General features: G+C 42.0%; 1 protein-coding gene across 4 annotated transcripts in view; it reads right to left on the bottom strand.

The window, feature by feature from the left end:
* Positions 1-15,328, bottom strand: part of LOC106566874 (E3 ubiquitin-protein ligase MIB2) — a 74,123-nt gene that overhangs the window by 44,596 nt on the left and 14,199 nt on the right. For all 4 annotated transcript variants that reach the window (XM_014135383.2, XM_014135384.2, XM_045693128.1 and 1 more), the window contains exons 2-3: positions 9,981-10,370; positions 2,078-2,249 (exon numbers count right to left, since the gene is read on the bottom strand). In XM_014135383.2, the coding sequence (XP_013990858.2) occupies positions 2,078-2,249; positions 9,981-10,203 (395 nt within the window). In that variant the 5' untranslated portion in view covers positions 10,204-10,370. The remainder of the gene's footprint in view (positions 1-2,077; positions 2,250-9,980; positions 10,371-15,328) is intronic.

Raw genomic sequence — 15,328 nt, 5'->3', positions numbered from 1 at the left:
TGCCAACTTAAAGCTACTGGCTCGAATGAAAAAAATACTGGCCCGGGTCAAGAGCTGACAGGAAAGCAAATTATGCTTTCATAGATTTAAGAATATATTACCTTTCATTTACAGGCTGAGCAAGTAGCCTTTACAGGGTCAAATTCAAGGACATTTTCAAGCACTTAATTGTATTTTTCAAGGACCAAGATTGTATATTTGTTGTAATAGCCTACAGAAAAAACACCCTTCAATTGAAACAGCGGGAAACAAAAGAAAGTGCCTTCATCTCTCATTAAAACGGATCAGAAATGAAATCATGGAATAATTATATTGGAGCAGTAGAACTTCTAAATCAGCTACCATAACTTCAATGACTTTTCAAAAGACCAAATAGCCAAGATTTTCAAGGTACGCCATTCCATGATGACTGAATTGCACATCGCAAATATTCAACCAAGACTTATAACTTTTTAAATATCTGGTTTGCATACCCATTCTTGCCTCATAACTTGGAACATCTTTCCTACCGCTGTCGTTCTTCGTTGAGTTGCTCAATTATATAGCCTAGGTTAAAAATAGCATTATTACAATATTTCTTTCACTGGCCCAAGTGGCCCACTGATGGGGATGATCGACCTCCCCTGTAAGTCGATCTCTGACGCTTCATACAGTTGGGTTTATTTTTGGTGAATTGCACATTACTGTTTGAATAAAACATGATAAAGAGAGCAAATTGTGATCCAAAAACGAACATGACCAGGTAAAAAAAACGTTTTTGCTGGAACCCTTGCGACCAAATAAAAATGTGTGTTGCACTGCCAAGTCAAACAGTTGCAAATGCGACTGTTTTAGTTGCAGTATTGAACCCTGATACAGAATATGAGAGCTGGCCGTCAGTGTCAAATACATTTGATCTATTCTCTCGTTATGAGAGAAAAATGTAAACTGGGGGGGTCCTACTATCTGCTTATTGGGTTTGTTTGAATTTCAAGATGAAGACTAATTCATACAGGCTTTTCAGTAGTTCAGGCTACTCTAACCCTAAGAACAGGACAACCAGTTTTAAATGAATAGCCATAAACCTAAGCAGCAGGGGCATACAGCCATTGAAGGGTTGGTAAGCTTGTTCTCTGACACAGTTCCTCTATCTTCACCTAATGTCTTTCGCAATGTCTATGATCTCCAAAAGGCGTCACTCATTTGAGGAAACTAATTATGCAATGAAATGTGTGCCGATCACAGATAAGAGGGAATCGGTTCCACATAAGGAATTACTGTACTATTGGCCAACAGTATTCTGCTTGGCATCACTGAACACATTCGCTTAAGTGTCGTTCTCCCATTTTGAGTTTTAGCTCCTGGCCAGATGATCAGCCCATGTCTGTGTAATACTAAGTGTATTATACTACATGAATGGAGAATTCTTGAGAAATTCAGTCTCAAGCTTCAAAAAGCCCAGAAACACACTCACCAGCGAGCACAAAGGAATACAGGGGTTTGAGCTGGCTCTTCACTGGTGGACTAGTAGAAGAATTCTGTGCCCCATTTTAAATTCAGTGTGCCATGAGTATCACCCAATATTATAAAAGGAACTGTCCACCCAGCTGACATTCAGACAGTGCCTGTAGGGGCTGGGAGCTTTACTGTGAACTGATAAGTATGGACTGGATGGGGAGAGAGGAGGGGATAATTCACGTACTTGTATAAAAGTGATAATGCCCTCGAAGCCATTGTTTGGAGGATATATTGGCACGGTTTTCCGGCCCTCGACATCGTCTTGGGCCTAACAACAGCCATGCCAATATATCCTCCAAAGATCGGCAAATCTCTGGCATGATCACTTAATTAGAGAAGGCGGGCAGAGGAGACAATGGGAATCAACTTAGGGGAGTCGGAGACACAGGGACAATTAGAACGGTCCCTCTCAAGTTAATCTGGCACAAGTTATTATTTGAAAAGTAAAACAAATTGTAATCAAATTCAGCAAATCACAAACTGTATTTTGAAGCGAATTTTAATAGAAATCAACCCAAGTGAATCTGGAGACAGGGTTTTGAAGGAATGGAGAGTTTGGGGGGGGGGGCATGGTACTCACGGTTGGGAATGGGCTGTCTCATAGCGCTCAAATGCGTGGCCCAGGTCGTGTTTGTTGTTCATGTAGCACTGCGTGCACAAGTCGTAGTCAAAGCACACCTTGCACTTCCAGCGCATCCCCATGATGCCATGCTTCTTGCAGCTGTCGCAGATGATGTTGGAGTGGCGCACACCTGAGACAGAGAAAAGGGGAGAGAGAGAGAGAGAGCGAGAAAGTCAGAGCGAGGTTGAAGGAGGTTAAGACAAGCCAGTCCAGAATTAGTTAAAAGTACAGCAAATGAGAAGAATTGACTGATGACAGAGATGACGAGAAATGCTGATCTTCCTCCCCCTCCTCACTCTCTTTCTCCTTCTCTTTGCTTTCGCTCCATTAATTGAAGCCTTATTGACTTCTGAGGCAGAAGAATTCTGTTTTAATGGAGCAAAATGCAGATGAATCCTGCATTAGCACTTGGCATTCGAATCTAATACAGCCGATTCTAAAACAGGGCTGTATTGCCTGTCTCCTGCTTGAGTCGAGAGAAATGGAGATGGAGAGAGATGCCCTTTGCTCTGCGTTGCTGAGTAAACATGAGCTTGAGGAACCTTGCTTGAGACACAAAGATGAGACCAATACCTAAAAATAACAAATGATATACAAACAATACATTAGATACAGTGCATTTGGAAAGTATTCAGACCCCTTCCCTTTTTCCACATTTTGTTACATTACAGTCTTATTCTAAAAATTATTAAATTCATTTTTTCATTCATCAATCTACATACAATACCCCATAATGACAAAGAGAAAACAGGTTTAGACATTTTTGCACATTTATAAAAAATAAAAAAACAGAAATACCCTATTTACGTAAATATTCAGAAATTTCTTATGACACTCCAAATTAAGCTCAGATGCATCCTGTTTCCTGTTTTTATATGTTGCTGTATTACGTTCCCCTAATCCTACCACCCCTCCCCTAATTGGAGTAAACCAATGGACAACAACACTTAGGCTTCTACTTCCAGCTTAGTCATACAATATACATTTTACGGACACAATGTATTTGACAATAGTTCACTTTTTATTTTATTTTGATCCCCTCTGTCAGCTACCCTCAACCCCTCCCATTTATCTCTGAAGACCATCCAGTTTTGATTTCTATTTGCAATATATTTTTTAACTGTGCTGTTTCACAAAAGTTCTGAACCTATAAACATTTTACGGACCCAGTATATTTTACATTAGTTATCTTGTTGTTTTTAGTCTCCCCCTTCAGCTCCACTCAACGCTTCCAATCTATCTCCTATTAACACCATCCAGTTTTGATTTCCATTTCCCATATATTTTTCTAATCTGCTATGATGTTTCACAGAAGTTCTGAACCTTTCTATTCTCATAGTTTCTACAGATTGTAAATTAAAGATTTTTTTTTCTCTAAAAGTATTATATTATTGATCGATTGACTATAAACTTTTCAAATCACCCAGCAGTGCTATTTACAGAGTTAGCTCCAGGTAAATGTTGCAATTCTTCAGCCATTCCTGAACCTGCGACCAAAAACAAGCTACATGTGGACATTACCAAAACAAATTATCTCATGATTCTGTCTCTTCGTAGCAAAATCTGCAGAGCTGGGATGGTTGTATCCCCCATATATATATATATATATATATATATATATATATATATATATATACATACATATATTATATATACATATATTATATATATATATATATATATACATATATACATACATATATTATATATACATATATTATATATATATACACACATATATATACACACATATATATATATACACACACACACACACACACACACACACACACACACACACACACACACACACACACACACACACACACAGTTGAAGTCGGAAGTTTACATACACTGGAGTCATTAAAACTCGTTTTTCAACCACTCTACAAATGTATAGTTTTGGCAAGTTGGTTAGGAGATCTACTTTGTGCACGACAAGTAATTTTTCCAACAATTGTTTACAGACAGATTATTTCACTTATAATTCACTGTATCACAATTCCAGTGGGTCAAAAGTTTACATACACTAAGTTGACTGTGCCTTTAATCAGCTTGGAAAAGTCCAGAAAATTATGTCATGGCTTTAGAAGCTTCTGATAGGCTAATTGACATCATTTGAATCAATTGTAGGTATACCAGTTGATGTATTTCAAGGCCTACCTTCAAATTCAGTGCCTCTTTGCTTGACATCATGGGAAAATCAAAATAAATCAGCCAAGACCTCAGAACAAAAATTACAGACCTCCACAAGTCTGGTTCATTCTTGGGAACAATTTCCAAATGCCTGAAGGTACCACGTTCATCTGTACAAACAGTAGTACGCAAGTATAAACACCATGGGACCACGGAGCCGTCATACCGCTCAGGAAGGAGGCGCGTTCTGTGTCCTAGAGATGAACGTATTTTGGTGTGAAATGTGCTAATAAATCCCAGAACAACAGCAAAGGACCTTGTGAAGAATGCTGGAGGAAACAGGTACAAAAGTATCTATATCCACAGTAAAATGAGTCATATATCGACAAACAAAGGCCACTCAGAAAGGAAGAAGCCACTGCTCTAAAACCGCCATAAAAAAGCCAGACTACGGTTTGCAACTGCACATGGGGACAAAGATCGTACTTTTTGGAGTAATGTCCTCTGGTCTGATGAAACAAAAATAGAACTGTTTGGCCATAATAAACATCGTTATGTTTGGAGGAAAAAGAGGGAGGCATGCAAGCCGAAGAACACCATCCCAACCGTGAAGCACGGGGGTGGCAGCATCATGTTGTCGGGGTGCTTTGCTGCAGGAGGGACTGGTACACTTCACAAAATAAATGGCATCATGAGGGAGGAAAATTATGTGGATATATTGAACAACATCTCAAGATATCAGTCAGGAAGTTAAAGCTTGGTTACAAATGGGTCTTCCAAATGGACAATGACCCCAAGCATACTTCCAAAGTTATGGCAAAATGGCTTAAGGACAACACAGTCAAGGTATTTGAGTGGCCATCACAAAGCCCTGACCTCAATCCTATAGAAAATTTGTGGGCAGAACTGAAAAAGCGTGTGCGAGCAAGGAGGCCTACAAACCTGACTCAGTTACACCAGCTCTGTCAGGAGGAATGGGCCAAAAATGCACCCAACTTATTGTGGGAAGCTTGTGGAAGGCTACCAGAAACATTTGACCCCAGTTAAACAATTTAAAGGCAATGCTACCAAATACTAATTGAGTGTATGTAAACTTCTGACCCACTGGGAATGTTATGAAAGAAATAAAAGCTGAAATAAATAATTCTCTCTACTATTATTCTGACATTTCACATTCTTAAAATAAAGTGGTGATCCTAACTGACCTAAAACAGGGAATTTTTACTAGGATTAAATGTCAGGAATTGTGAAAAACTGAGTTTAAATGCATTTGGCTAAGGTGTATGTAAATTTCCGACTTCAACTGTATGTAACTGTAATATATAAATATATTTTAAAAACATTCTATTGGTTGCAAGAATTTGGTATAATTTTGGTATCATTTAAATTGGAAAATTCGAAGTTTTCAATCCGGCATCGTTTTGTGTATCAGCTCATAAACCACGTGCCATGAAATCGGTACATCGAAAATCTATTCCCAACTATTTTGCAATCTATATGGCACAGCTGTCAATGTTTTGGTCCTTAAATGAAACTGGTATACATTTTTATTTATCTCCATTTTCTTTAACCAATTTTGGTCTTTAATGCAGGGTCGACAGACAAGTTCCTTACTTTTTCCCCCCTTCCAATTGCATCTTCCATTTTTGCGGTAATGCTGCAATTAGGATGCCTGTATTTTTGTAGGGACTGTGTAATTAAGTGTAATTAATAACTTAACCATTCTCAAAGGGATATTCAATGGTCTGTCTTTTTTTACACTGAACAAAAATATAAACGCAACATGTAAAGTGTTGGTCCCATGTTTCATGAGCTGAAATAAAAGATTCCAGAAATGTTCCATAGACACAAAAAGCGTATTTCTCGCAAATATTGTACACAAATGTGTTTATACCCGTTAGTGAGCATTTCTCCTTTGCCAAGATAATCCAGCCACTGGACAGGTGTGGCATATCAAGAAGCTGATTAAACAGCATGATCATTACACAGGTTTTGGAAAATTTGGCAGTACGTCCAACCGGCCTCAGAACCGCAGACCACGTGCAACCACGCCAGCCCAGGACCTCCACATCCGGCTTCTTCACCTGCGGGATCGTCTGAGACCAGCCACCTGATGAAACTGTGGGTTTGCACAATCGAAGAATTTCTGCACAAACTGTCAAAAACCCTCTCAGGGAAGCTCATCTGCGTGCTCATCGTCCTCACCAGGGTCTTGACCTGACTGCAGTTTGGCGTCATAACTGACTTCAGGGAGCAAATACTCACCTTCGATGGCCACTGGTACGCTGGAGAAGTGTGCTCTTCATGGATGAATCCCAGTTTCAACTGTACCGGGCAGATGGCGTGTATGGCGTCGTGTGGGCGAGCGGTTTGCTGACGTCAATGCTGTGAACAGAGTGCCCCATGGTGGCGGTGGGGTTATGATATGGACAGGCATAAGCTACGGACAATGAACAAAATTGCATTTTATCAATGGCAATTTTAATGCACAGGGATACCTTGACGAGATCCTGTGGCCCATTGTCGTGCTATCCATCTGCTGCCATCACTTTATGTTTCAGCATGATAATGCACAGCCCCATATTGCAAGAATATGTACACAATTCCGGGAAGCTGAAAATGTCCCAGTTTTTCCATGGCCTGCATACTCACCAGACATGTCACCGATTGAGCATGTTCGGGATGCTCTGGATCGATGTGTAAGACAGCATGTTCCAGTTCACAACAATATCCAGCAACTTCGCACAACCATTGAAGAGGAGTGGGACAACAATCCACAGGTCATAATCAACAGCCTGATCAACTCTATGCAAAGGAGATGTCGCGCTGCATGAGGCAAATGGTGGTCACACCAGAAACGGACTGTTTTTTTTTATCCATGTCCCAACCTTTAAAACAAAGTTATCTGTGACCAACAGATGCATCTGTATTCCCAGTCATGTGAAATCCATAAATTAGGCCTAATGAATTTATTTCAATTGACGGATTTCCTTATATGAACATTAACTCCGTACAGTCTTTGAATTCTTGCAAGTTGCGTATATATTTTTGTTCAGTGTATATTTACCCATCGACCAATAGGTGCCCTTCTTTGTGAGTCCATGCAACTTATTATGTGACTTGTTACGCACATTTTAACTCCTGAACTTATGTACCGTAATTTCCGGACTATTAAGCACACCTGAATATAAGCCGCACCCACTGAATTAAATTTTTTATTTTCAACATAAATAAGCCGCACATGTCTATAAGCCGCAGGTGCCTACCGGTACATTGAAACAAATGAACATTACACAGGCTTTAACGAAACACGGCTTGTAACAAAAATAAATAGGCTTTAACGAAACACGGCTTGTAACAAAAATAAATAGGCTTTATCGAAACACAGCTTGTAACACAAAATAAAAAATTAGCAGTAAGCTTTAGTTGTCTTTTTGCACTGAGTCAATTCCTCACGCTGCTGTTTCCAAAGTCTTATCATCGACTCATTAAGACCAAGCTCCCGTGCAGCATCTCTATTTCCTTTTCCAACAGCCAGATCAATCGCCTTCAACTTGAAAGCTGCATCATATGCATTTCTCCGTGTGTTTGCCATGATGAGGGTGACAAAATGACTACCGTAATCAGAATGATGGGAAGTTTGAGAGCGCTCAATTTAATCTAAACAGTAAACAAAAAAGTTGTTTGACCTTAACCCGTTCGGCAATTTCATTGGTCTAATGAAAGCTTCATGCCGGCAAAAAACTGAACACATCACAGAATGTGTTTTTTTGGAGAAAAAAAAATTGAAAGCGGGAAAAATCCATATATTAGCCGCGTCATTGTTTAAGCCGCGAGGTTCAAAGCCTGGGAAAAAAGTTACGGCTTATAGTCCGGAATTTACGGTAAGCTTGCCATAACAAAGGGGTTGAATAATTATTAACGCAAGACATTTCAGCTTTTCATTTTTTATTAATTTGTAAAAATGTCACAAAATTCCACTTTGACATTATGGGTATAGTGTGTAGGCCAGTGCCAAAAAAATGGCAATTTTATCAATTTTAAATGCAGGCTGTAACACAGCAAAATGTGGAAAAAGTCAAGGGGTGTGAATACATTCTGAAGGCACTGTACAGTATATACACTGCATTCAGAAAGCATTCAGACCCCTTGACTTTTTCCACATTTTGCTATGTTACAACCTTATTCTAAAATGTATTAAACCATTTTTTCCCCCTCATCAATCTTCACACAATACCCCATAATGACAAAGCAAAAACAGGTTTTTAGACATTTCTGCAAATGTATAAAAAAAAATTTTTTTTAAATGTATATGACATTTACATAAGTATTCAGACCCTTTACTCAGTACTTTGTTGAAGCACCTTTGGCAGCAATTACAGCCTCAAGTCTTCTTGGGTATAATGCTACAAGCTTGGCACACCTGTATTTGGGGAGTTTCTCCCAATCTTTTCTGCAGATCGTCTCAAGCTCTGTCAGGTTGGATGGGGAGTGCTGCTGCACAGCTATTTTCAGGTGTTCGATCGGGTTCAAGTCCAGGCTCTGGCTGGGCCTCTCAAGGACATTCAGAGACTTGTCCCAAAGCCACTCCTGCATCGTATTGGTTGTTTGCTTAGGGTCATTGTCCTGTTGGAAGGTGAAGCTTCGCCCCAGTCTGAGGTCCTGAGCGCTCTGGAGCAGGTTTTCATCATTGATCTCTCTGTACTTTGCTTAGCTAATCTTTCCCTTGATCCTGACTAGTCTCCCAGTTCCTGCCGCTGAAAAACATCCCCACAGCACGATGCTGCCACCACCATGCTTCACCGTAGGGATGGTGCCAGGTTTCCTCCAGACGTGACGCTTGGCATTCAGGCCAAAGAGTTCAATGTTGGTTTCATCAGACCAGAGAATCTTGTTTCTCATGGTCAGAGCCCTTTAGGTGCCTTTTGGCAAACTCCAAGCGGGCTGTCGTGCCTTTTACTGAGGAGTGGCTTCCGTCAGGCAAAGGCCTGATTGGTGGAGTGCTCCAGAGATGGTTGTCCTGCTAGAAGGTTCTCCCATCTCCACAGAAGAAACTCTGGAGCGCTGTCAGAGTGACCATCGGGTTCTTGGTCACCTCCATGACCAAGGCCTTTCTCCCCCGATTGCTCAAATTGGCCGGGCGGCCAGCTCTAGAAAGAGTCTTGGTGGTTCCAAACTTCTCCCATTTAAGAATGGAGGCCACTCTGTTCTTGGGGACCTTCAATGCTGCAGACATTTTTTGGTATCCTTCCCCAGATCCGTACCTCGACACAATCCTGTCTCGGAGCTCTACAGACAATTCCTTTGACTTCATAGCTTGGTTTTTGTTCTGACATGCACTGTCAACTGTGGGAACTTATATAGACAGGTGTGTGCCTTTCCAAATCATGTCCAATCAATTGAATTTACCACAGGTGGACTCCAATCAAGGATGATCAATGGAAACAGGATGCACCTGAGCTCAATTTCGATTCTCATAGCAAAGGGTCTGAATACTTATATTTATATTTTTTATTTTTAATACATTTGCAAAAAATTGTAAAAACCCATTTTCACTTTGTCATTATGGGGTATTGTGTGTAGATTGATGACGTAAACAATTTAGTCATTTTTAGAGTGAGGCTGTAATGTAACAAAATGTGAAGGGGTCTGAATACTTTCCAAATTCACTGTAAGTACATAGCCTATATGTGTGTAAACAGCTGAGGTGGGGTGCTATGCTCACCAATCTGGGCATTGTCGTAGAGCAGCAGGTCGTAGGAGCCTTGGTATCCTGTGCGGTAGTTGGTACGCGTGCCGCTGTCCCACTGCACCACCACCGTCTTATCGGGCGTGGTGGTGCTTCCTTGCCGCCCGATCTCCACCACTGTGCCCACGTGACCCTCACTGTCGTCCTGGTTCCCCCACTTCCAGTCCAGGCCGCGCACCACGCGCATGCCCACCTCCATGCTGCCTCTCGGGCCAGCCGGGCCCAAGGGCCGCGGCCTGGTGGGGTCGCTTCCGCTGCTGCTGTTGTTGCGCCTCCGGGGCCTGTGAAGGGCAGGCCGGACCCGCACAGAGGGCAGGGAGGGCACCACGGGTAGCACCAGGGGCTCCGGGACTAGATCAGGGGTGACTGACGGGAGAAGGAGAGAGAAAGAAAAAGATGTCTAATCAATTGGGGCGCCGTCTACTAGCAGAGATGTGAATGAGAACCGGCATTTGAGTTTTCATTTTGTGACAAATAGTTATTGCAGCCAAGCATCTTTTTCCGTAAATAGGCTAGCTCAGATTGGCCATTCACCACCACTTCTTCATTGGTAAACAATTTCATGATCTTGACAATTTTTTTTAAAAGAAGTCAGCCTAAGCCCTAAAACAATGGTCTCAATCATAGAATTAGAACACTAGAATGGACATGGACCGTCTTATGATGGGAAAAATGTCAGCCATGTTTGTCAGGGAATTGGTAAAACATGGTTTGCCAGTGCTGTGATAAGATCATAGAAATAGAATGGGCTTGGAACCTCTAACCCTGGCAATATGACTGGTAAACTCATGGGTACACTCGCAATGTCTGCCTGGTATTGTGATGCAATAATTTCCATGGTAATGTCGAATGTTCATTCAAATGATGCTAACTGATGTGGCTCACGCAATGGAATGTATTTTTTTGTAATGTCAGTTGAGTTGATTCAACAAATCACATTCCAGATTGATGGGTTCCCTTTCCTGCTTTTACATCCGGCTTTTCTTCTAGGTAAAAAAAAACAAAAGGTTAAGACAATGTAATAATTCCATGTGAAAGCGCTCTAAATAAACAAATTAATGGGACCAGTGCCATTGATAACTATTAACGCCGTTGCTAACTAGCAACGCAAGTCCCATGAAATTGCAAAGAGTTATGGGAAATTATAACCACGTTGTCTTAACCTTGTAATCTTGGCCTCCAGTCCACCCGTTATGCCATCTTTTTACCCCTTTTTCTCCGCAATTTCATGATATCCAAATTGAATATCCCATCGCTGCAACTCCCATACGGACTCGTGAGAGGCGAAGGTCGAGAGCCATGTGTCCTCCAAAAAACGACCCAGCACTCCTTCCCGGCCCGCCACAAGAAGTCGCTAAAGCGCAATAGGACAAGGACATCTCGGCCGTCTAAACCCTCCCCTAACCTGGACGACGCTGGGCCAATTGTCCGCCGCCTCATGGGTCTCCCGGGTCTGTACTGATGCAGTGTCTTAGACCGCTGCGCCACTCAGGAGGCTATCCATTATGCAATCATTGACTTGAATTCCATTCTATTTCTATTGATAAGATAAATAAATAATGAATTAAGAATTTGGTTGTGTTAGTAAATTCATTTTGGCGTGCCAGAGTGCGCTCTGGGCGTTTGTAAATTCAGAGCATTGTCAGATTGTCTGTTCTTAAATTCAGAGCGTTTTGTTCTCGGAACATTCAGAGCGCACACTGGACGCTCTCGGAGTAGGGTTGATCCAAGCGTTCTGACCTCACTACGACAGTCGAGCACCTGAGCTAACTGGCTAACGTTGGCTAGCTACTTCCAGACACAAATGAAAAAACAACTCACTGACCATTTTCCTCGCCCTTGCAGAGCTGGTTAGGCTGTTTTCATGTTATCCAGAGCATTGGTGACTGTAACTGTGCTGCTGGTAACAATTTAATAATGTTTTTTTGCTGACGTTTACCGACACCGGCCATATTCCCTGTGGCTCAGTTGGTAGAGCATGGTGTTTGCAACGCCAGCATGGTGTGTGCAACGCCAGGGTTGTGGGTTCGATTCCCACGGGGGGACAGTAAAAAAAAAAAAAAAGACAAAAAAATAATGCATGAAATGAAATGTATGCATTCACTACTGTAAGTCGCTCTGGATAAGAGTGTCTGCTAAATGACTAAAATGTAAATGTATATTCAACAGGTGTTGAGCGTTCATAAATTCATCAGTTAGTCTGTGCTCTGGCACACTCAGATGAGAGCGCTCTGAAATTGGAGTAGATGGCCGGAGTGAATTTACGAAACGCACCTTTAATCTGCACTCTGTTTGTTAGCTAGCTAGCCAGACAGTTATGATTCCATCATTTTTCCAAATTAACTGTCAATATGCTAACACTCCATTCAAACAATGCAGTCAATCCAGAGCCATTCATTGGCTGAAATCAGTTGATTGGACTTTGACGCGTTGTAAATGCAACAAGTACTGTATCATATAATAGCTTTTCAAGAAAACAAAAATGTTGAACTGTATGGTCTTTTTACATATATTTTAGAGGCTATATATACACACAGTACCAGTCAAAAGTTTGGGCACACCTAGTCATTCAAGGGTTTTTCTTTATTTTGACTATATTCTACATTGTAGAATAGTAGTGAAGACATCTAAACTATGAAATAACACATATGGAATCATGTAGTAACCAAAAAAGTGTTAAACAAATCAAAATATATTTCATATGAGATTCTTCAAAGTAGACAGCTTTGCACACACTCTTGGCATTCTCTCAACCAGCTTCACCTGGAATGCTTTTCCAACCATCTTGAGGGAGTTCCCACATATGCTGAGCACTTGTTGGCTGCTTTTCCTTCACTCTGCGGTCCAACACATATTGCCCCCCCCCCCCGCACATTGTTGTGACTAAGACAAAGATCAGATCAAATTTTATGACAAATTTATGCAGAAATCCAGGTAATTCCAAAGGGTTTACATACTTTTTCTTGCCACTGTATATATCACAGAACAATTGTTTAAAACCCATATAAGCCGTATTTATAATTATATGACAATATTATTGGATAAAAATAATTCTATTACACATTTTCTGATAGATCACATGCCTTACTTAAATTTTCCTGCGTAAATAAAATCCCAATTATGCCTCTACTGCCATTCATTCCAATGAAGTTCGTTTGGATTTCTCCCTGACCAATATGGCTGCCATGGTCTCAATACTCAGAGAGCTTTACACCATTCGCAGAGATACTGTCAGTGACACTGCAGCAGCATGCCTTTTGTCTCATTAACCCATGTACTGAAGCCCTGTGATTTTATCCTGTCCCTTCTTCAACATTCACTGAGCCCCATGCTGTGTGACATGGGCTGACTCAGAGAGGAGCAGCTGGACATTAGACTCCCCTAACTGCTTTCCTCTGTACCCCTGACATGACACAGCAGCCACAGTCTGCCACACAGTCATGCCCTCATAATGACACTATGGCATGTAGCATTAGCGCCCGGCAGCCACTTGAAACCCAACAAACGCAGGAAAGAAGTGCTTATTCATGTGGAGGACTGAGTCGGCAGAATGGCATGAACCTTCACAAATAAGAGAGGTATGCCAATCAGACAGCCCACTAGTCAGACAGCCAGCCGGTCAGGCTGCATACATGGCCTACTTTAGCTCTGTCTTGAATAGGGAAAGGGGATATCTAAACTATACATACAAAAGAATGTGGACACCCTTCAAATTTGTGGATTCGGCTATTTCAGCCACACACCCATTGCTGACAGGTGTATAAAATCGAGTACACAGCCATGCAATCGACATAGACAAACATTGGCAGTAGAATGGCCTTACTGAAGAGCTCAGTGACTTTCAAAGTGGCACCGTCATAGAATGCCACCTTTCCAATAAGTCAGTTCATCAAATTTCTGCCCTGCTAGAGCTGCCCCAGTCAACTGTAAGTGCTGTTATTGTGAAGTGGCAATATCAAGGAGCAACAACAGATTATCCACGAAGTGGTACGCCACACAAGCTCCCAGTAGGGGACCAGAGTGCTGAAGCGCATAAAAAACGTCTTTCCTCAGTTGCAACACTCACTACCGAGTTCCAAACTGCCTCTGGAAGCAACGTCAGCACAAGAACTATTCGTCGGGAGCTTCATGAAATGGGTTTCCATGGCCGAGCAGGCGCATACAAGCCTAAGATCACCCTGCGCAATGCCAAGCGTCTAAGATCACCACGTGCAATGCGTCAGCTGGAGTGGTGTAAAGCTCACCGCCATTGGACTCCGGAGCAGTGGAAACGTGTTCTCTGGAGTGATGAATCACGCTTACCAACTGGCAGTCCGATGGACGAATCTGGGTTTGGCGGATGCCAGGGGAACACTACCTGCCCGAATGCGTAGTGCCAACTGTAAAGTTTGGTGGAGGAGGAATAGTGGTCTGGGAGTGTTTTCATGGTTCGGGCTAGGCCCCTTAGATCCAGTGAAGGGGAATCTTAACGCTACAGAATACAATGACATTCTAGACGATTCTGTGCTTCCAACTTTGTGGCAACAGTTTGGGTAAGGCCTTTCCTGTTTCAGCATGACAATGCCCCCGTGCACAAAGTGAGGTCCATACAGAAATGGTTTGTTAAGATTGGTGTGGAAGAACTCTACTGGCCTGTACAGAGCCCTGACCTTTAACCCTTCGAACATCTTTGGGATGAATTGGAACGCCGACTGAGAGACAGGCCTAATCGCCCAACATCAGTGTCCGATCTCACTAATGCTCTTGTGGCTGAATGGAAGCAAGTCCCCGCAGCAATGCTCCAACATCTAGTGGAAAGGCTTCCCAGAAGAGTGGAGGCTGTTATAGCAGCAAAGGGAGGATCAAGTCTATATTAATGCCCATGATTATGGAAAGAGATGTTCGACGAGCACGTCTACATACTTTTGGTCATGTAGTGTAGTCAGTTGAATCCATTCATAACGGAATGGATTCAACCAAAATGTGTCTTTTGCTTTTAACTCAACCCCTCTGAATTAGAGAGGTCCGGCCTTAATCGACGTCATCGGGAACCGGGGAGAAGTTGTTGTTGGGGGTTAACTGCCTTGCTTAAGGACAGAATGGCAGATTTTTCCACCTTGGAGATTCAAACCAGCGACCTTTTGGTTACTGGCCCAATGCTCTTAACCACTAGGAGGAATGTCTCAGCTGACAGGTTGTTGAAACACTGTCTGTCTACACAGCCACAACAAGAGGCTAAAGCACAGTCACCTTTTTTAAACCGCTGAGTTAACCACGGTCAATGAATTTACAATGCTATTTAGCAATGGTATTGAACCAGTTTCCCTACCGTTGTTAAGGCGGGG

The sequence above is a fragment of the Salmo salar genome, chromosome ssa13 (assembly GCF_905237065.1).
Source record: "Salmo salar chromosome ssa13, Ssal_v3.1, whole genome shotgun sequence".
NCBI classification, from domain to species: Eukaryota; Metazoa; Chordata; class Actinopteri; order Salmoniformes; family Salmonidae; genus Salmo; species Salmo salar.
The sequence above is the reverse complement of the archived record's forward strand: the minus strand, read 5'-3'. Positions and strand labels throughout refer to the sequence as shown.